At 36.3% G+C, this 20,267-nt stretch overlaps 2 protein-coding genes across 9 annotated transcripts; both read right to left on the minus strand.

Annotated features, from left to right (window-relative positions):
* Nucleotides 1–2,743: 2,743 nt before the first annotated feature.
* Nucleotides 2,744–9,569, minus strand: LOC148196840 (pleiotropic drug resistance protein 1-like). Its single transcript, XM_088092719.1, has 21 exons — nt 9,016–9,569; nt 8,817–8,937; nt 8,540–8,713; nt 8,295–8,454; nt 8,111–8,187; nt 7,944–7,997; nt 7,168–7,842; nt 6,754–7,070; nt 6,497–6,657; nt 6,296–6,399; nt 6,066–6,210; nt 5,893–5,973; nt 5,648–5,772; nt 5,201–5,533; nt 4,784–5,074; nt 4,604–4,687; nt 4,383–4,516; nt 4,064–4,291; nt 3,777–3,948; nt 3,382–3,636; nt 2,744–3,220 (listed from the first exon to the last, which is right to left on the minus strand). The coding sequence occupies exons 1-21, from the start codon at nt 9,339–9,341 to the stop codon at nt 2,960–2,962; spliced, it is 4,278 nt and encodes a 1,425-aa protein (XP_087948845.1). The 5' UTR covers nt 9,342–9,569; the 3' UTR covers nt 2,744–2,959.
* A 2,819-nt stretch (nt 9,570–12,388) lies between these two features.
* On the minus strand, nt 12,389–19,374 carry LOC124834606 (pleiotropic drug resistance protein 1-like). 8 transcript variants are annotated; one of them, XM_047309326.2, is made up of 25 exons: nt 19,034–19,374; nt 18,751–18,871; nt 18,560–18,648; nt 18,378–18,462; nt 18,141–18,300; nt 17,974–18,050; nt 17,774–17,830; nt 17,590–17,680; nt 17,206–17,507; nt 16,819–17,100; nt 16,402–16,718; nt 16,154–16,314; nt 15,956–16,059; nt 15,719–15,875; nt 15,588–15,636; nt 15,494–15,521; nt 15,280–15,417; nt 14,851–15,183; nt 14,484–14,774; nt 14,306–14,389; nt 14,081–14,214; nt 13,758–13,985; nt 13,358–13,529; nt 13,006–13,260; nt 12,389–12,909 (listed from the first exon to the last, which is right to left on the minus strand). In XM_047309326.2, exons 1-25 carry the CDS (start codon nt 19,354–19,356, stop codon nt 12,652–12,654), a joined length of 4,296 nt encoding a protein of 1,431 aa, XP_047165282.2. In that variant the 5' UTR covers nt 19,357–19,374; the 3' UTR covers nt 12,389–12,651. The 8 variants fall into 8 exon arrangements, with proteins under 8 accessions (XP_047165282.2, XP_047165281.2, XP_047165280.2 ...); XM_047309325.2 differs by lacking the exon at nt 15,494–15,521 and having other exon boundaries at nt 15,280–15,448; nt 15,600–15,636; XM_047309324.2 differs by lacking the exon at nt 15,494–15,521 and having other exon boundaries at nt 15,280–15,442; nt 15,585–15,636.
* Between the last annotated feature and the right edge of the window lie 893 nt (nt 19,375–20,267).

Consider the following 20,267-nt stretch of genomic DNA (forward strand, 5'->3'; position numbering starts at 1 on the left):
AAATTGATTATTTTCCTTGCAAATAAACTTTTCCCACATGATAATTCGAAATTGGTCACACATCAGCAATTTGGTCAGCCTTTTCTAAGACTGCTCGACCTAATTTGATGAACATTAAACAATACTTTTGGTTCAAGATTTGTAATAGTCACTTAGATTTTCTAGAGCAAGGTTAATGTGTAACAAAATTAATAACACGGTTAAAAAATAAGAAATTTTCAGTTAAAAGAAACAGAACATAAAAAAAAAGGAGAATATGTTTCTAGCCCATCAACCTAGACATAAAATTTGAATTTGTCTCTGTACTAGACTTAGAATATATTTTGGTTGTCAAACTTTTGTTGGGAATACAAGTGTGAGTTCAAGTTTCACATTGGATAGAAATGAGAAAGTAGAACAGTATATAAAGCTGAAAGACCTATTAATCCATTGTTTTAAGGTTTTGGATAAAGAGTGGCGTCAATTCCTTATATAGTTGGCTTAGATGTTATTGATGTTTGTGTAACCCACATGAACCTCTCTCTCGATACACCCAACAACTTTAACTATGAATACAATCATTTTAATCCAATGATGTTAACTTTTTTTATTTCTTCTCAAATTACAACATGAAACACTACTTAACACAAAAAAAAAATAATGTGATTGAGTTAAAAAGGCTATATCCATTTATTTTTTAAAATTTATGGACCAAAATATATACAATAAATAATTTCAGTTTTGCATTCAAGTTTAAAGACTAAAATATATTTAACCCTAAATTTAATGAACATAAAAAATATATGCAAAGACTAACCAATAATGCAAAATTTACCTTACATAAGGACTCTTTATGTAGGAATGGTCACTTCCTTCTTCATTTTTGCACTCTGACCCTATGTGAAATTGGTAATTACATTTTGGTTTAATAAAATTTTATTTCCTCATCTTTCTTCTTTGTCTATTTCTTCTCGAGAGATTAAAAGAAATTAATGTTTCTATTTTACTTATTTTTTATCATCATAAAATGAAAATGTTAAATTTTCATTATATTGGACAATTGTCAACACTTAATTTCATCTAGCTAAATAAAATTTTAAAAATAAAAACAAAAATATAAAAAAAAATAAGAAAAGAAAAAAAAATACAAAATAAGAAAAAATAGAAACAAGAGAATATCTTGCTAATTCCTATAATCATTTGGACCTGTTTTTAGAAGTGTTTCGGTTGCGAGGTCGAGTCACTAAACACTTTTACAATTTGTTCGCTTCCATTGCTCGGTCTCGCTCACTGGTCTCCTATCTCGTTTTCTCTTATGGATGTGTACTTGTTAAAGATGCTCTGATACCAAAGTCTCCTAGGTGAACTATTGGGTAATTAAATGTAACAGTAATAAATATACAGTAAATACAACCACTTACCCCTCCCCTTTGATCTATATTTATAGTTTTTGACGTGAGCCCGAGATTAATGATGTCTTAGTATTGGCCAAATCCCAGTCTATTACTCTTAATCATGATTTACCTTAATCTTCATGAAATTAATTTATTTATTTGTCGCAGACTGACAGTCCTTACCGAGCGTCATTCTTTCTTGTTCTAGCCGTTGTCTGTTATAAGCAAAATACAAATACTACATTTAAAATCTAGATATTTTTATTGTGTTTTCTTGTATTATATATTGATTTTTTTGTAATTTCAATAAAAAGATATTGGCAAAAAAATTAAAGAAAAAACAAATTTACAAATTGACGTATATTATTTTGACGACTGTGACGTCGAAATTTGAAAGGACGTCCAGAAAAACTTATAATAACAAATTGTTAAAAGTTTTTTTTTTCTTACGCAAAACCTAGCGGAAAATATGATTAAATACTCTATTTTCGCGTATCCTTACAACTATTGCCAAGCGCCATCTCAGTAAAGTTGGCTTCAATCAATTAAAACGCGAAAGGAGATCTCTTTGTCAAGCCACGGCCCAGCGCCGTCTGACTCCGGTGAGCTACCGCCAGACGCTCCTTGCTCCCGTGTATCTCGCCCACCGAGACAGCTTGCTCGCCCAGCGGCACCCAACTTCCTTCTGCTGTGTACCTCTGATTGCTCTCTGATTTTATAAGTTTTTTTTTTTAATTCAAATTAGATCTAATTCAAATGAAGTAAACGGGTATCGTGATGAGATTAATTTGAACCACAGATTTAGATCCAAACCAAACCAAAGTTGAAAAGTCCAAACAAAAATTCAAATAAAGGCAAAAACCTTATCGTGGTAGTGAGAGTGGCAACAGGGTTTGGGTGCTCTCGGTTTGGTGGTGGGTGTCGCAGCACGGATGGGGTATTCCAGTGTTGACATGGTCACAATGAGCATCATTGGTGTCCAGTGTTTGTGAGGAAATGCATTAAATTTATAATCAGTATCTTTTCCTATTCTTTTTTACTTTATGTTTCTTTTGACTGAAAAATTTCCTGTTCTTTTACCGTGTTATTGATTTTGTTCAGACTAATCTTGATCAAGAATATCGTATTGGCTATATTATCAGTAGAAGATGTTTTTTCTTTAAGACTTCAACCAAAAGTCTTGTTTAAGTATACAAAGTTTAACACCATTTGAACTACCAACTTGTTGGTACGATGGAGATGATTTATGATGCAGTTTATGAATAAGACTACATTTAAGATACAAGATCGAGACAGAAATCTAAAAAAAGTGGGAGAGATATCCGGTGATAGATTATAAAATAAACAAATAAATAAATAAAATTGTGTGATGCACAGAATTGGACTTAATATTATGCTGTAAGCATGTATAAAAACTCATCATACATACATTTTCTTAGTACAGCCTTCAAATTGGCTGGTGTTCCACACAAACTATAGATATAAACAAACGTTACGAGTTTAGAGAGAAATTAAAAACAAGGGGAAAAAAAAGTGGGAAAATACAAAGAATATTTGAGGTTGGAAAAATCTATCTCTCTATTTCTCTATCTCTTTTGGAAGTTAAAGGTCTTGATTGCAACAGCAAAAGTGAATGCAAAGAGAACTGCAATGCCAGCAACCACAACAGCAGCAACACCAATGAAGTCATGTTTGATACCATAACTGTCTTCTACGAAAGCTTTCACAGTCTTGTTTTCAAGCGGCATATTTTCCAATATATCTCCAAACTGAGATCCAACCAATCCATACAAAGTCCAAGCCACTGGGCATGCCCAATAGTACCATCTCCACCAAATTGGGATGCTCTGTTCAAAATAGAAAACAACAATATTAATATTAATATTATCATTATCATTATCATGCATGTACATGTCTTGAAACCATACCACTTGTGTATGGCTCTATATGCATGCATTTCTCAACGTATTTGATTTATTCAAAGGCAGGGTGGCAACAAACAACTTACAGGTCTTGAAACAACAAATCCTGAGAAGAGATTCCAAATTGCATAAAATGCAGCAGCCACGATGGAAGCGACATGGTGATTTGGTGTCACTGCCACAGCCATCATGCCGTAGAAGGTGAAGTACAAGAGCGTGAAGTACATGAAAAATAGATACCAAAAGAATTTTTCTGCAGTCCAATCAAATCCGATCATGGCATAAACTATTACACCGTATGTCACCGCTTGAAAAAAGATATAGGGTAGCTCCACCAGAATCTGTGACAAAAAGCACCCAGTTTGTTTGTTGGCTGGTTACTTCACTTGACATAATCAATGTGATTCAAACAAAAGTACTAGTAACATGTGTCTGTAAAATAAATGAATGAATAAATGATGCTGATGTTGTGTTATGATACCTGTGAAAATGCATAGGGTAAGGCAGAATACATTCCGGCAGCTTTTTCTCTGTAGAAGACGGTCCTTTCAACTGCCACAACTGGCTGTACGGAGGAAGAATTTTGTACTCCAAGGAAAAGAACGGCAGTATACATTGAACCCAGAGCATTCATCAGATCTCCTCTTGTTGAGCTGTGAAAGCACAACAGGAATCAGAACTCTAGTGGAATTTGGAAGTTGTCAAAGCATATATGTATATCATGCGCTTTACTTTTGGAGAGAAATAATAAGATTTTATTTGACTTACCGTTTTCCTCCGAGGTCCCAGAACATAGTTCCAAACATTATGGCTATGAAAGTTGTGAAGAAAAACCTCACAGAAGTGTATGGTGGATTACGCCAATATGACCAACGTTGTTTCCATAAGCAAGCTTGGCATTGAACCAAGAAGGACTGAGAGTATTGAGTAGGGAAATAAAGATCCTTTGAACCGGGAGCAGGCTGTCCCAATTCTTGTATAAGCTGCTTGTTTCTCCTGAAAAGCCATGAAAAACTCACTTAAGCATTATGAAAATAAAGAAAACAAACTAGAGTTAGTAAATTCTTATCCACTTGCGTTTCCCTACCTATATAGATCAGAGTTCTTGTACAGGTCAGTGAAATCAACACCCAAACTAAGCTCTTGAGCTGTGGTTGTAACTTCCAACATCCAAGTAGCAGGGTTATATCCATCTTTGATTTTGCTCACTCCATCAATGCTCTGCACAGTTGAAATTATTAGGAAAATTTAGTATTTACTGTGAAGAATGATGGTCGTTCTCATTTGATTATTAGAGTATGATCTTACCTCAAAATACTTGATCAGATGACTAGAATGACGACCCAGTGGACCGACATATATTTCCTGACCTCCACGCTTCATTAGGAACAGCTGGAATCACACAAAAAGACATCATGTTAGATTCAAGCCTACGAGGGGAGAGAAACCAAATAAGACACGTCTTCATTTGTCATTGTGGTCACTCACCTCATCAAATGCTTCAAATATGTCAATGCTGGGCTGATGGATGGTGCACACAACAGTTCTTCCAGTGTCCACAGTGTTTCTGACTGTTCTCATGACAATAGCAGCAGCTCTTGCATCTAGCCCAGAAGTAGGCTCATCCATGAAAATTATGGACGGGTTAGCCACCAATTCAACTGCAATAGTCAGCCTCTTCCTTTGTTCAGTAGAGAGGCCACTCACACCTGGCAGACCAACCAGCGAGTTCCTTAATGGGTTCAGCTCCACCAATTCCATGACTTCCTCAATGAACATCTGCAATCATTTGTCAAATCCAAAAATTTCGAACAATCAGTTTCTATGAAGATAAAGCCAGCTATCTCAATGACTTACTTAAGCTTAAAACGCTTTAACATTTTTCACAAGTCCTTACTAACTAACCTTTCTGGTTTTGGAATCAACACTTGAAGGTAAACGTAGCCATGCTGAGTAGACCAAGGATTCGTAAACAGTAACATGAGGTGAATGGATATCATTTTGCTCACAGTATCCAGAGATACGCGCAAATGTTTCTTGCTTCTTAGGGTACCCAGAAATTTTTATGCTTCCATCAATATATCCGCCGGTTTTCCTACCAGCCAGAACATCCATCAACGTAGTCTTACCAGCACCACTTACACCCATCAAAGCTGTGAGAACACCAGGCCTGAATGCACCACTAACACCCTTCAGAAGCACCAGTCTGTCCTCTTGTACACCTTGATCCTTCATTTCCTGCAACTCGAAATCAAGGTAGTTAGAAATCTAGTTGTTTCTGGCTAAAGAAGTGTTAAAATAGAGACACTGTTACACTCAGAGGTTAAATTTATAACACGGAATGTGATTTACCTGTGGCATGTCAACAGAGTAGACGATTTCATCAAAGGTGATAGAATGTGGTTCAAAAGGAAGAACCATTCCCTTTTTCTTTCCATGGCTGGACTCCACAACAGAACCATCTCTTCCTGAACTTTCTGCAGGACATTTGAAAAATATGTTCAATGTCTTGGAATATAATACGAATTGCTGGTGATAAAGGAGTATGCTTGTCGTTTCACTTTCAAGACGAGTGATATATAAGCAGCATTACTCACCTAGGCGTGGTAATTCAACTTCTGTGGCGCTTGCTTCAGTATCTGGGTCTTCAGCTATAGATGCCTGTGGCTTATCAAATGCTGCATTGACATTCAGCGGCATACATATTAGTAAGACCTCGAATTGATTTATGAGAGAATTTTAAAGTACAGATTACATGAAAAGTACTCACGGTCAAGGTATTGGAGAGCTAAACCAAACAACACGTTGAAAAGGAGCACAAACCCAACAAGTGCCCCAAAACCTAGCCAAAACCAATATGAATCTTGGAAGAACGCGCGAGAGTCCAGATACTCAAGTCCTAAATTGTGTGTAGCCTGTAATTAGTAGCAATGAAATTAGAATCACACTTTTCTTAACCAAAGAAGCATAGAAATTCTTAGGTTGAGGTCAAGAAATTACATTGTGCCAACTGTTTCCGAGAAATTCGTTGGTCATAAGAGCATTCTGCCCATACATCAACGGTGAAATCCAGAAACCCCATATCCACCATTTTTTAATATCCCCTGTTTCATTGGAAATGGAATGAAGAAGGTTAGCTTATGTTTTCTCATTATTAGAAAGCAACAATTTTAATCGCATGCTTGCGTGAATTGAACTTACTCTTTGACAGAATGAAACCACCCAATGTAAGAAGCGTGAGAACTGCAAAGGATCCAAAGGTATTGGCGACAATCATGTTTCTACCCAGTGCTGCAATGGCTCTGAATAATGCAGAAGCCATCTGACTGATAAATAACAGGATGAGGTACTGCTTAAAGAGCCTGCAACAAATTCAAAACTCAGATCATAAGTACGATGCAAATTAGTAGAAGCGGCAACATTCACAAGCTGAAAACAAGTCAAACCAGTTTCTTTACCTCCCGACATTTGGATCAAATCCAATCACATAGTAGGTCAGGAATACCCAAAGAGCAACTTCTGCTATAGTAACGGGAATCTTGAGAATCCACGAAGGAATAGCATATGCCCAAGAGGGGAAAAATAGAAGATCTCGTTGCTTGTAGAAAACAGGAAGCTTAGCAATGGTCATCGAAATCTCAGCCATTCCATTAAACATAATCGTCATTATTGTAAAAAAGATAGCACCAGCATAAACACCCGCATCATCAAGATCATCATGGTGCATCTCCGTTCGGAAAAAAAGCGTCAATGCAATCAACGCCATGATGAAAAGCTGAAAAGCATCAAGAGCAAAACGGTAATTAAAAGTGATCATCAAATGAATACGGTGTCCAGTCAAGGTAGAAACAAGGTAGAATTCAAGCACCAACCTGACATAGCTTGAAGATGTAAACAAATGAATTTCTTTTCATCAGCAAATACTCCCTTGAGAAGTTAGCCTTTAACAGCTCCTTCTTGTTGATACCAAACTGCTTAGTGGTCAATGCAGCCGGGTGGCTCTTAGTCTTGTCAAATGGAACTGCAAGCTCCTGTCCAAGTTTCCTACCAATATGGAATGATTGAAATGCCTCAGCAAACTGAGTAACCGTCACAAATCTGTATGGTTGATCTCTGCGCACCCAGTACTGTGCTTGATCTTTCTTGGAAGTCACTTCTTGAAGAAAGTCAGCAGCACCTTTCCTCTCGGGACATCTGAAACCCATGGATTCAAAGAAGTCGAGAACATATTCACGAGGGCCATGGTAAACAACTTGGCCGTCGGAGATTAAGATAATGTCGTCGAAAAGGTCATAAGTCTCGGGTGCTGGCTGGAGCAAAGATATGACAGCAGTTCCATTTAGAATGTGGACATATTGCCTGAGAGAGCTCACAATCTGAAATGTGGTGGAGCTGTCCAACCCTGTGGAGATTTCATCCATGAATAAAGCATTTGCGGGTCCAACCAACATCTCTCCTGTAGTGACACGCTTCCTTTGTCCTCCAGAGATCCCACGCAACATCTCATCCCCCACCATGGTATCAGCACATATATCTAACCCCAGAATCTAAAAAGATAAACAGTTAACGAGTTCAGTATCCTCGCCTTTCGTAGCAAGCTCTAGCACATGTCCTCACATAATAGAATTGAACCATGTTTAAGCATTACCTTCATTGTGTAATCTGTCACTATGCTTGACTCCTGGCCTGCAGTTGCAGTTGCCTGATATATCAAAAGATAATCAGATACAATCCAAAGATGGAATATATATATTTTGTTTTGGTTTTTCTATTTTACTGAAAAAAAAAAGATTAATAAGAGCTTATTTTGGTGACCTTCATGTAGACATCAAGATCTGGGTCAGGCTTGATATTTGCTGCTTTCTCTCTTCTAGACAACTCAGATAGCATGTCTGCAGATTCAAAGAATTAAATGATGATCGGTCATTCTTAGTTAGGCTGCATACATGTTAAATTAGATTTTGAAAAGGTTAGAGAGAGGTGGTGATGGGAAACTAACCATAACGTGATCCAACACCTTGGCACCTTGCTGAGAAAGCCAAGGTTTCCCTCACAGTCATTTCTCCAATGTGAACATCGTGCTGGCTGATGTAAGCAGCGGTTCTCTGGGGTACAAACTCGTTCAGTTCGTGCCCATTGTAAGTCACTTTTCCAGATACCTAAACAACGCATTGGTATCCATATTAGTTTTCTTTTCTTTCTTTCTTTCTGGGTCTATATATGTATTAAAGAAATGTGATTAACCTGAAGACTTTTATCAAGTTTTCCTGACAAGGCCAAGAGGAGTGTGGTCTTTCCTGAACTGGGAGGACCCAAAAGCAGTGTCATCCTGCGAGGTTTAATAATCCCGCTGACATCTTTCAGAATAGTGACGTGTTTCTTTCTGCTGGGGATGATATGGAGCGCGTTAAGAAATCCCTGCAAGATCAAATAGAGAAAAACCGTGTTGACAGACTAATTGCAAAAGAAAACAGAACAAAGAAACTCAAAATTACAGGAAGTGGAAGGAGCCAATCAGTACCTCTAGGACATTAGTAGCAGAGTTGATGAAAGAGGGCAAAGCTCTACCTCCCACAAAAGCCTCTGCCTCAATCTTCAGGTGCTCGTATCGAACTTCAATAGTGGGAATATCGAGTCCAACTCTGTAAACAGCAGCAAGTGAAAACAGGAAAAAAATACATATCAAGTTGATATAGAACTGTTAGAAAGAGGTAATTCACCTGTCAATACGCTCCCTGAGCTTCAGCAAGAATCTCTCGTTGTCCTCTTCAGCCACTTTGACCAACCTCTCGAGAAGCTTCTGTCTATCTTGGAAGCCAATATCGGCCACGTCGATTTCGTTGGCAGCTCCATGAGATGCTGTCAGCAGACCTTTCCTGAGACGGTTGTAAGTGGGGAGCTTCTCGAGAGCAGCCCATTTGAGAGCTTCTTCGTCATCTTCTTCACGTGTAGACCTTGAGAATACCTCCACACTGTTGTTCCTCCAAACCGTTGAACTTCTCGATCGCATACTGTTACTTGCTCTGTATATATCGCTGTTGTCCATCCTCTCAGATTCTCGCGGTTACCCGCCACACCGCACCACCCTGTTTTTCGTCTTCTTCTTTTCGTTCGAGCAGGTTACGGAACCATACACCACTGTCTGGTTTGCTTTGTGGTGAAGGTAAAAGAATGAAAGAATATGCAACAAAAATGAGAGGGAAATTCAGTTTCTTTTCTGAAATAAGTAGTAGGGAATGGGAAAACCATGTCTCTCTATTTATACTTTTGACGTCAAAACTAGGCGGCCATTGATATTCAAGAGTCAAACCTTGAAATCAAATATTAAATACGGCGAGTCATTCACACCACCATTTTCCTTCTCTTTTCTTTTCTTTATTAACAGAAAAAAATGCCAAACACCAAATCTTCTGTTACGTTAATAACTGTCATTTTTACAATATCTTAAATAACTGCTAAACTGTCACCCAAAAAAATTACTGCTCTAAACACTATTCAACTGTTATTAATTAGTAGCCAGCTGTAAATATATAAAAAGAACCAAATTATGTTCCCTGTTATTAAATGCATATTAAAAGTGCTGCTATTTTAATATAGACTAATGATTATGATTTTCATAATTTATTAAATGTTTTATTGTTTATGTGAATTATTTTTGCTAAATAATTGTAACTTTCACGTTATGTATTTAATTATCTGTTGGTACGGAATCGTAAAACCCACGACTGTGTGGAAAATATAAAAAAAGAATAAAATTTTGCTAATTATGTTATTGATAAATACATATATAGATCATAGTCTAGTTATCTTTTGTACTAAGATGCCTTTATTAAAAAAAATCAATCTAACAGCTAACCAAAAATTTAAAAAAAAAAAAAAATATATATATATATATATATATATATATATATATATATATATATATATATATATATATATTAATACAAGTATTACTCTTAATTATTGGATTAAAATAAGGCGGCTAAGCGCACTAATTCACGTTGGGGTAATGATTAATTATCCTAACCCTAGTTGACATGTTAATAATAATTAAGCAAACAATAATTGAGAAAGGATAATAAAAAATCAAAAGTAAAAACAAAATAATGTCATTCAGAAGATTAGGATTATCCAAAAAAAGATATCCACTGAAGACTTTGGAGCCTCCACTTTCGGGCTGTAAATTGAAAGATTCGATACAAGACATGACACCATATTAAAATCAAGACAGAAAGAAAATCGTTTTTATTAAAAAACAAAACAACAGTAAAATTACCTAACAAATTACATCATCAAAAACTTCAGTGGAAATTTCCATTTTTTAATATTAATTTAAAGAAAATAAATGCCTGAAAGTTTGAATCTCAATAGCATTGCTTTTGAGTCTTTATTTCCGAAACATTGGCAACTAGAAACGATCAAATCCTTGACTTGACTCTCAGGATGGATAAAAATTTTAATGAAACCAGTCACTGAAATTGATCGGTTCTTCGTTTGTTGAAAAAAAAAAAAAACTTTAGTCCTTTGAATTTTAATGCTCCTAATTATAACTAAGACAAATTTCACTTTTTTATAAAAGTAAAGAAGAATTATCAGAAAAATATATAATTATTAAACTTTTCTTTCTTATGGGGCCATCTAGAATTGATTGGTGTTGATGAATCTTGTGATCACAGCATAGCATCAATGCAGCAGTGTGTATGTGTGTTTTTGAAATTGTTTATCCAGAAAAAGCTTAAATAGTAAGGCTTCTAGATGGAATAAAGTAGCTATAATGTATACAGAAAAGCAGCCAACAAGTTTGTTTGTTTAGGAAAAAGGTACGAAAGAGGAAACCTCAAGTTACCATTTAGATGCCACTCGCAAAATCAATCGATAAAATGATCTTGGACTCGTTCTCTCTTGTATCTATCCTATCTCAATTTATTAATCGGATCGGATTCGGTGGCTTGACCAATGACTATGTTCCTATTTTAAATTGCTCTTTCTTCTAGATGTTTATTTATTTCTGAAAAAAATATTCATTGATTTGGTTCTTAGCCAAAAAGTTTTAAAATAACATGCAACCATTCTATAATTCTACACACAATGAATACAATCGTGTTTCTGTTTTTGACCTGACTCGTAGGGTATGCTTAGTGATTTATTTTATTTTTTTAGTACACCCCAAAGGAGACTAAACTACATTGGAAGAAGACATTATGAACAACTGAGGTGGGACGGGGAAATTGATACTAAAATATTGTCCATTGTCTTTGCCACCTCTTTTGAACCTTTTTCTAAGACTAGTGATGCAAGGTGGCATGTAATTTGTGAAAGATTCATGCGAGACAAATATCAATAATATTTGAGTTTAATCATATAAGAAAAGAGTTCACCGTCTTATTTGTTGGGAATCCAAGTATGAATTTAAGTCCCACATTGAATAAAAATGAGAAAGTAGAATACTATATAAAGATGAAAAACCCATTAATTTATTGTTTTAAGGTTTTGAGTAGAGTGGTGTTAATCCTTTACATAGTTGTGTCTCCCCAGTTTTATTTGTATATAAATTTATATTCATTTCTTATTTTTATTTTATGTGGGACTTTGTTTGTATCTTAACAAATATTACTTTCAATTCAAAACCTTAAGATAATAAATTAATAGGTTTTTCTTTTTATAAGGTGTTTAATTTTCTCATCTAGCAAAACATATATTCATCCTTATATTCTTAAGACTAATGGTGCAAGGGTCACATGTAATTTGTGATGGATCTTTTTGAGGGGGGAGATTCATGGGAGACAAAGATCAATGATATTTGAGTTCAACTACTTAACGAACTGATATCACTTTAAACTCAATATTAAGACAATGAATTTACATGTCTTTCTCTTTATAAGGTGTTTAATGGTACATACATTCGTACTTTTATTCTTAACAATTTGCCATGTGTTTTGCTTGTTGCAACTTGCAATATGTGATTTTGTTCTGTTGTTCAGAATATTTGTATAACTTATTCTTTACCTCATGAGTATCAACAAACCCAACCACACAAAAATAGAAACTTCATTATTGTATACTGCATGAGACAACAATGTTGATAAGTGTGTTTACTACATAGATAAGAACAACATGGGTCAATGTTCTCTGTAGATGAATCAGGGACATTGAACCTGGTTGGACAAACAGTTGATTAAATGCCAACTTACGGTAGCTCCAAAGTCCAAACTGAGAAGCGTGATAAGCCACCTTTAATTCAATGCTTTCAAAGGGGTCATCACCTAATTCAAAACTACCATTAACATCATATCTTTTTTCTCTTTCTTTTATATATTTTACACTAGTGGCATTCACTTCAAGGCATATATTCTATTCTATCGCCTTTCAAAGTTAAAAACCTTTACAGAAAGAGCAAAGATAGTAGCAAATAGCACTGCAAACCCAACAACTACACCTGCAGCAACTCCAACAAAATCATCTCTATAGCCAAAGTATCTTCTCAGAAACTCTTTCACTGTCTCGTTTACCTCAACTGTAGTTATTACATCCCCAAACTGTGATGCTGCCAATCCATATAAGGTCCAAGCCACAGGACATGCCCAATAGTACCATCTCCACCACACTGGAATGTTCTGCAGCCATATAGAAAATAAAACTAAACGTCAGCATATATGTGCATCCACTTAATTTCCTCAGATGCATTTGTCATTGCATTTTACACTACTTACAGGTTGTGGGACAACAAATCCAGAAAACAGATTCCAAAGTCCATAAAATGAAGTGGCCACAATTGAAGCAATGTGTTGGTTCGGTGTTACAGCCACAGTCATCATGCCATAAAAGGTGAAGTACAAAAATGTGAAGTACATGAAGAACAGATACCAAAAGAATTTGGATGCAGTCCATTCGAATCCGATCATTGCATAAACTATGATGCCATATGTTACAGCTTGGACAAAAGTATATGGTATCTCTATTACAACCTAAGAAATAAAAAGTGTATTAATTTACATTAATTGGATGGAGATGTAAAACCGACATAAAATACTAAATATTGCTTCTAGAAGTCAGATGAGCTACCTGTGCAAGAGCATAGGGGATGGCTGAATACATTCCAGCTGCTCTTTCTCTATAAAAGACTGTTCGTTCAATGGCCACAACTGGTTGCACAGAAAACGCATTCTGAATCCCAAGGAAGAGAATGGCGTTGTACATGGAACCAATAGCATTGAACAGATCTTGTTTCCTTCTTCTGCATGTTGTTCAAAAGGGGATGAATTTACCAGCAGATATGGATTTAACAAAACTTGTGCATCTTTTTTAATAGAATAGTTCTAATCCTCCTTAAAAATTCTCTCACCCAACTTACTTTGTATGGTGTGCATGGAATGTATTTAATACTAGTAGCATAAAGTATAGGAAGATTTGAAGAATGATATATTACTCTTTTTAAACCATACATTAACCAATAGTAACTCACGTTTTGGATCCTAGGTCCCAGAACATTGTCCCAAACATCAAAGCTACAAATGCAGTGAACAAAAATCTCACTGCAGTATATGGAGGGTTGCGCCAGTAGGACCAATGCTGTTTCCATAGGCAGGCCTTGCATTGAATGAAAAATGGTTGTGCATATTGAGAAGGAAAATGAAGTTCTTTGGAACCTGAAGCAGGCTTGCTCAATTCTTCTACATGTTCTTTGTTCCTCCTAATACATGGAATACATTTTTTTAAAACATACTCCTTTTTTACTAAAGTAGAATGTTGAGCAACACTAGTACACTACAGAACATACCAACTTACCTATATAGTTCTGAATTTTTGTATATGTCAGCAAAGTCAACATTCAAATCCATTTCTCGTGCCGGAGTTGTAATTTCCAACATCCAAGCCGCTGGGTTGTGTCCATCTTTGATTTTACCAACCCCTTCAATCCTCTGCTTGAAAACAAGAATAGAAATAGTACTGTAATATCGTAACAAACATCATGAACTATAAATGTCATTGTTTTTTTCAGACACGCCTTACCTCAAAATACTCAATGAGTTCATTAGAATGACGACCCAACGGTCCAACATATATTTCTTGTCCTCCTCGCTTTAGCAGGAAAAGCTGAAACCAAATTTTTTATTATGTTCATTAGTATGGCAAGTCAAATAAGAGAAATGAGAAAACAGAGCATCATTTGATCAAGAGCAGCACTCACCTCATCAAATGCTTCAAATATGTCTATGCTTGGTTGATGAATGGTACAAACAATTGTTCTTCCTGTGTCCACTATGTTTCTAACTGTTCTCATAACAATGGCAGCTGCTCTGGCATCTAAACCTGACGTTGGTTCATCCATGAATATTATGGAGGGATTAGCCACTAGCTCAACTGCTATAGTTAGTCTCTTGCGCTGTTCAGTGGAGAGACCACTCACACCAGGCAAACCAACCAAAGCTTCCCTCAGTAAGTTCAACTCTACCAGTTCCATGACTTCCTCAATGAACATCTGTAATCATTCATAAGATTCAGCAGTAAAGATAACTAACTCTAAATTTATGATCAGTTCAGTTAGTATATGCTACCTTTCTGGTTTCAGAATTGACTTCAGGAGATAAACGAAGCCACGCTGAGTAGAGCAAGGATTCATAGACTGTAACATGAGGAGAGTGGATATCGTTCTGCTCACAGTAGCCAGAGATTCTAGCATATGTTTCTTGCCTTTTAGGATACCCTGAAACTCTGATTCTGCCTTCAATATACCCTCCAGTTTTCCTTCCTGCCAACACATCCAACAAAGTTGTTTTACCCGCTCCACTAACCCCCATCAGAGCTGTGAGGACGCCTGGCCTAAATGCACCACTAACACCCTTCAGAAGGACTAATCTGTCCTCAATTACTCCACGATTCTTCATTTCCTGCAAGTTGAAATCAAAACGGGTTCTATTTTACTGGAAGAAGCAGGCTTATGATAGGATAATGTGCTTATGTAAGGAGTTTTCGTGGAAATCAACCTGTGGCATGTCTACTGAGTAAGTGATTCCGTCAAAGGTAAGAGAATGTGGCTCAAATGGAAGAATCATTCCTCTTTTCCTCCTGTGGCTGGAATCAACAACTTCCTTTGGCCTCACTGATGCACAAAAATTGAAAAGCTTTTCAAAATCTGAAAGAATTGATGTGAATTATAAAGGGGAAGCATAAGTATGCTTGTGTGCATGCAGGTCATACACAAAATAAATCACCTGTCTCTGTGTTTCTATTTGGACCATTTCCTGGGAGTTTAAGTGGTAATCCAATATCTTGTAGAGTTTTGTCTTTATGCTTATTTCCATGAGATTCTTTCAAGATGATAGCCTGTGGTTTCTCAAGTGCTGCTCAATCATTACCATAGCATAAGTGAGTCATAGCAACATTTCTGCATGAATATAAAAACCGTATGGAGGAAATACTCACGGTTGAGAAAAGTGAGAGCTAGAGTGAATGTGATGTTCAATAGAGAAACAAATCCGAGCAATGCCCCTACCCCTATCCAATACCAGGATGCATGAGTGAAGAATCCTCGAGACTTCAGAACCTCAACTCCCAGTGACTCGGTGGAATTAGGAAGAACCTGTAGTTGAAAATTTATTTTCTAACAACTCATTTCAAATTGGAAAATATTGCAAGTTTGATGATGATTCAAGAAATTACGTGGCTCCAACTCTGGCCGAGGAACTCATTGACCATCATAGCATTCTGCTCATACATTATTGGTGAAATCCAGTAACCCCATGTCCACCATTTCTTAACATCCTCTATTTCAAGAGAAAATCAAAAGGCAAAGCAAACATGTAAGGTTCAAAAATTTGAAAACTACAAACGTTTGTTGCATCTTTTGAATACTTGTACCTCTTGACAATATAAAACCGCCCAAAGTCAGAAGTGTGACTATTGCAAATGATCCAAATGTGTTAGCTATAATCATATTCCTACCAGTTGCTGCAATTGTACGAAACAATGCAGAAGCCATCTGGCCAAGTAGTAGTAACAGAAGATATTGTTTGAGAAACCTACATCATTAGCACATCTTAGATCTAATGCCACACACTCACAGAGAATCTTCTTAAGTCCAAAGTAGATGAGGATAGATTGCTTACCTTCCAACACTTGGATCAAATCCAATTACATAGTAGGTGATAGATACCCAGACAACTACTTCAGCCAATGTAATAGGGATTTTGAGGATCCAGTTCGGAATAGCATATGCCCATGCAGGGTAAAATAGGAGGTCTCTTTGCTTGTAAAATATAGGAAGCTTTGCTACATTCATTGAAATATCAGCCATCCCATTAAACAACACCATTACTATAGAGAAAAAAAGTGCACCAGTGTAAACTCCCCCGTTATCCACAGAACCCTTATGCATCTCGGTACGCAGGAATACTGTCATTGTTATCACTGCCATCACTGCAAGCTGATGGAAAAAGGGGAAGAATCACACATGAAAATCATGCATGCAAAACAAAAATAAGATACGTTACAATCAAACATATAAAACACTGGATAAAACTAACTTGAGATAGCTTGAAGATGTGAACAAATGCATTCCTCTTCATAAGCAAATATTCCCTTGAGAAGTTAGCTTTCAGAAGCTCCTTCATGTCTACCCCGTACTTCTTAGTCGTTAATGCAGCTGGGTGGTTCTTTGTCTTATCAAATTGAATGGCTAGCTCTTCTCTAAGCTCTATACCAACATGGAAGCATTGAAATGCCTTGGCAAATTCGTTAACTGTAACAAAACTGTATGGCTCATCTTCGTGGATCCAGTACTGTTGTTGATCCTTCCTTGAAGTCACCTGGCAATGAAAATTAATCATTTGATATTCTGATCATACACATGCATATTTTTTCTTCCAATTTCATAACGTGTATGAGATAAGAAAAGGTAAAGATCGATTCACTTCTTGGAGGAAGTCAGCAACAGCTTTCCTCTCAGGACATCTGAAACCCATAGATTCAAAAAATTCAAGGACGAATTCCCGAGGTCCTTGATATACTATTTGGCCGTTGGAGAGGAGGATTATGTCATCAAAAAGTTCGTATGTCTCTGGTTCTGGTTGCAATAGTGAGATAACTGCTGTTCCATCTAGAATGTGAACAATTTGTCTAAGACACTTGATAATTTGAACAGTTGTGGAGCTGTCCAAGCCAGAAGATATTTCATCCATGAACAGGGCATTTGTTGGACCAACCAACATCTCCCCTGTAAATAATGCATGTAAAATATGAATATAGAATGTAGAAACTGAATTGGAATAACTTACAGGGAGAATTCGGATCACCACCTGTAGTAACACGCTTCCTTTGTCCACCAGATACACCACGCAACGTTTCATCCCCCACCACAATATCAGCACACATTTCCAGCCCCAAGATCTGTAAATAACAAATAAACAAATTCTTGGAAGCTATTAAGACTGTATTTTTGAAGTAGGAGTGTCAGAACAGATACTGGAGTTATCATATCACCTTAAGTATATATTCTGTCATCATTTTATTTGCTTCCAGGCTTTTAGATGCTGTTGCCTGGTATCACCAGAAGTCAATGACTGAAATTATTTTCCCTTAAGCAGTTTTTACTTTCAAAGTAAACACTAATAATCTTCCCTAAGCAAATTTGTTAATGGAAGTTTTGGACACAAAAACACATTTCAAAGCTCCGTGTTTACCTTCATGTATATATCAATAATAGGGTCAGGCTTAATATTCGCTGCTATCTCTCTTCTTGACAGTTCAGATAGCAAGTCTGTACATGGTCAAAACAATACAAAGTCATGATTGGATTACAAAGTGGAAGTTATCACTTTCAATAACATGAAGCGAAAAATTTTCCAACCATAACGTGATCCAACTCCTTGGCACCTTGCAGAGAAAGCCAAGGTTTCCCTAACAGTCATTTCTCCAATATGAACATCATGCTGACTAATATAGGCAGAAGTTCTCTGGGGTATAAATTCATTCATTTCATGCCCATTATAAGTCACTCTCCCAGAAACCTACAGAATACATCAGCACTTGAGTTGGACATGGCCGATTGAAATAGAAAGCCAATGACAAGTGGAATTCTTTTCACCTTAAGATCTGGATCAAGCTTTCCTGCCAGAGCCAAAAGGAGTGTGGTTTTTCCAGAACTTGGAGGACCTAAAAGCAATGTCATCCTGATACATGCAACGGTGATGTATGAGTATGAGACTAAGATATTGGAAAATGAATGAGGTTTGAGCTTTTTGAATCCTTTCAATTCTACTCTCTCACCTGCAAGGTTTTACAATTCCACTAACATCTTTAAGGATGGTCACGTGCTTCTTTTTGCTAGAAAGAATATGCATATGGTTCAAGTAACTCTGAAAAATCAAATTTTTCAGAATTAGCAGTAGATCAAATGTATACAAAATGCAACAATGATTTTGATCGGTAAAAAAGGATTAAAGTGGTATATGGTTTACCTCTACTGTATTAACAATGGAGTTCAAGAATGTCGGTAAGGCTCTGCTACCAACATAAGCTTCTGCCTCAACATTCAGATGCTCAAATCTAGCTTCAATTGTTGGAAAACTAATCCCAACTCTAGAAACGTTGAAGGGTAGAAAACTCATAGATGCAATGTCAAGGAAAGGCAAGAAAACAAAACAATATTTGATTTGTAATGTTGAAATAGAATGTATATATTATACATAGATCATATGAACCAAGACAAGACGAAGGAAATACTAGAAATGAATTTATTACCTATCAATTCTTTCCCTCAGCTTCAACAGAAACTTTTCATTGTCCTCTTCAGCATCTCTTACCAACCTCTCCAACACATGCTTCCTTTCCTGTGTTCCAATATCAGTGACATCAATTTCCTTCACCTCACCATTGGATGTGATTAACAAGCCTTTCTTTAAACGATTGTAAGTAGGAAGCTTTTCAAGTGCAGCCCACTTCAGAGCTTCTTCATCATCTTCTTCAAATGAATTCCTAGAAAAAACTCCACTTCCATCTCTCCAAATTGAAGAACGGCTTACTTGAAAGCTGCTAGTAGCTTTAGTCAGGCTACCATTGGCCATTGTCAACCAAAAAAGGTGAAAAAAAAATATAAAATGGAGCTGCAATAACTTCTCAAACTCAGTAAATCAGTGTTTTTATAAGATATTCTATTTTAGCCAAACGACTGTTATTCCAAACATCATTGTAATATCCAAGAATTGGTAGTGTTGCACCCTCTAATTTAAACACAAGAATATCGCAAGAAAGGGTGGACTAAATGGATTGAACTCAGTTGCTAAAACATATTGAAACAAAATATCTTTGCTTGTGCAGTTCAGTCCTTTTAGTCCTAATATGTGAAAGAAAAGAGTGACATGCATGAATATATATAAATGAAAGTGCTCCTAGTAAATTATAAGGACTCCACGCTGAAGTTTTGAGGGTAGCAGAGGGTGACTTTTGCAGCATAAAATGAAAGTAGAGCCATGCAAGGATTACGAAATAATCGTAGACTTTGTGACCATATTATCCGTGCAATGGGTTAGGTGGCACACTTGTTATCAAATGAAAAACTTAGGTGAATAGAACTCTCAACATCATCTGGGTAGGTGTATATATTGGAATTACAAAAAGATCAAAGTAAGATAGAAAAGAAGGAGATACAGACTACGAATTTATTTAGCAAACAAAAATAGAAATAGAGTAACTTATAGTTACGTGTAATACATAAAACAAATACCACAGTGATAAGATATTGTTCGTTTTAGGTCAAGCCCTCAAGGATTTGCTTTTGATATCACTCCAAAAAGCCTCTTAAGAATGGAGATATGTTATGTGTATATAAACTCATATTCATCTCTTATTTTATTCTATGTGGGACTTTGTACCCAACAAATATTTCGTCCAATAACGAAAAGTTTTACATCGAAGAGACAAAACAATTTATAATATATAAGAAGATATTCCGACTTTATGAAGTTGAGTAATACTT

The sequence above is a fragment of the Vigna umbellata genome, chromosome 6, assembly GCF_029865625.1.
Source record: "Vigna umbellata cultivar VRB3 chromosome 6, Vumbellata_1.0, whole genome shotgun sequence".
Lineage (NCBI taxonomy): Eukaryota > Viridiplantae > Streptophyta > Magnoliopsida > Fabales > Fabaceae > Vigna > Vigna umbellata.

Bases quoted from the DNA above. Each gene is read 5' to 3' on its own strand.
- LOC124834606 (XM_088092777.1), bottom strand. From the start codon at position 19,356: ATGGCCAATGGTAGCCTGACTAAAGCTACTAGCAGCTTTCAAGTAAGC. The intron at 18,649-18,750 runs GTAAACCATATA...TTGATTTTTCAG, and splicing joins CCATTGTTAATACAGTAGAG to AGTTACTTGAACCATATGCA. The intron at 14,390-14,483 runs GTGAGTGCTGCT...ATTTGGTTTCAG, and splicing joins TATTTGAAGCATTTGATGAG to CTTTTCCTGCTAAAGCGAGG.
- LOC148196840 (XM_088092719.1), bottom strand. From the start codon at position 9,341: ATGGACAACAGCGATATATACAGAGCAAGTAACAGTATGCGATCGAGA. The intron at 5,773-5,892 runs GTGAGTAATGCT...AATGTCCTGCAG, and splicing joins AGTTGAATTACCACGCCTAG to AAAGTTCAGGAAGAGATGGT. The intron at 4,292-4,382 runs GTAGGGAAACGC...ATGGCTTTTCAG, and splicing joins AAGAACTCTGATCTATATAG to GAGAAACAAGCAGCTTATAC.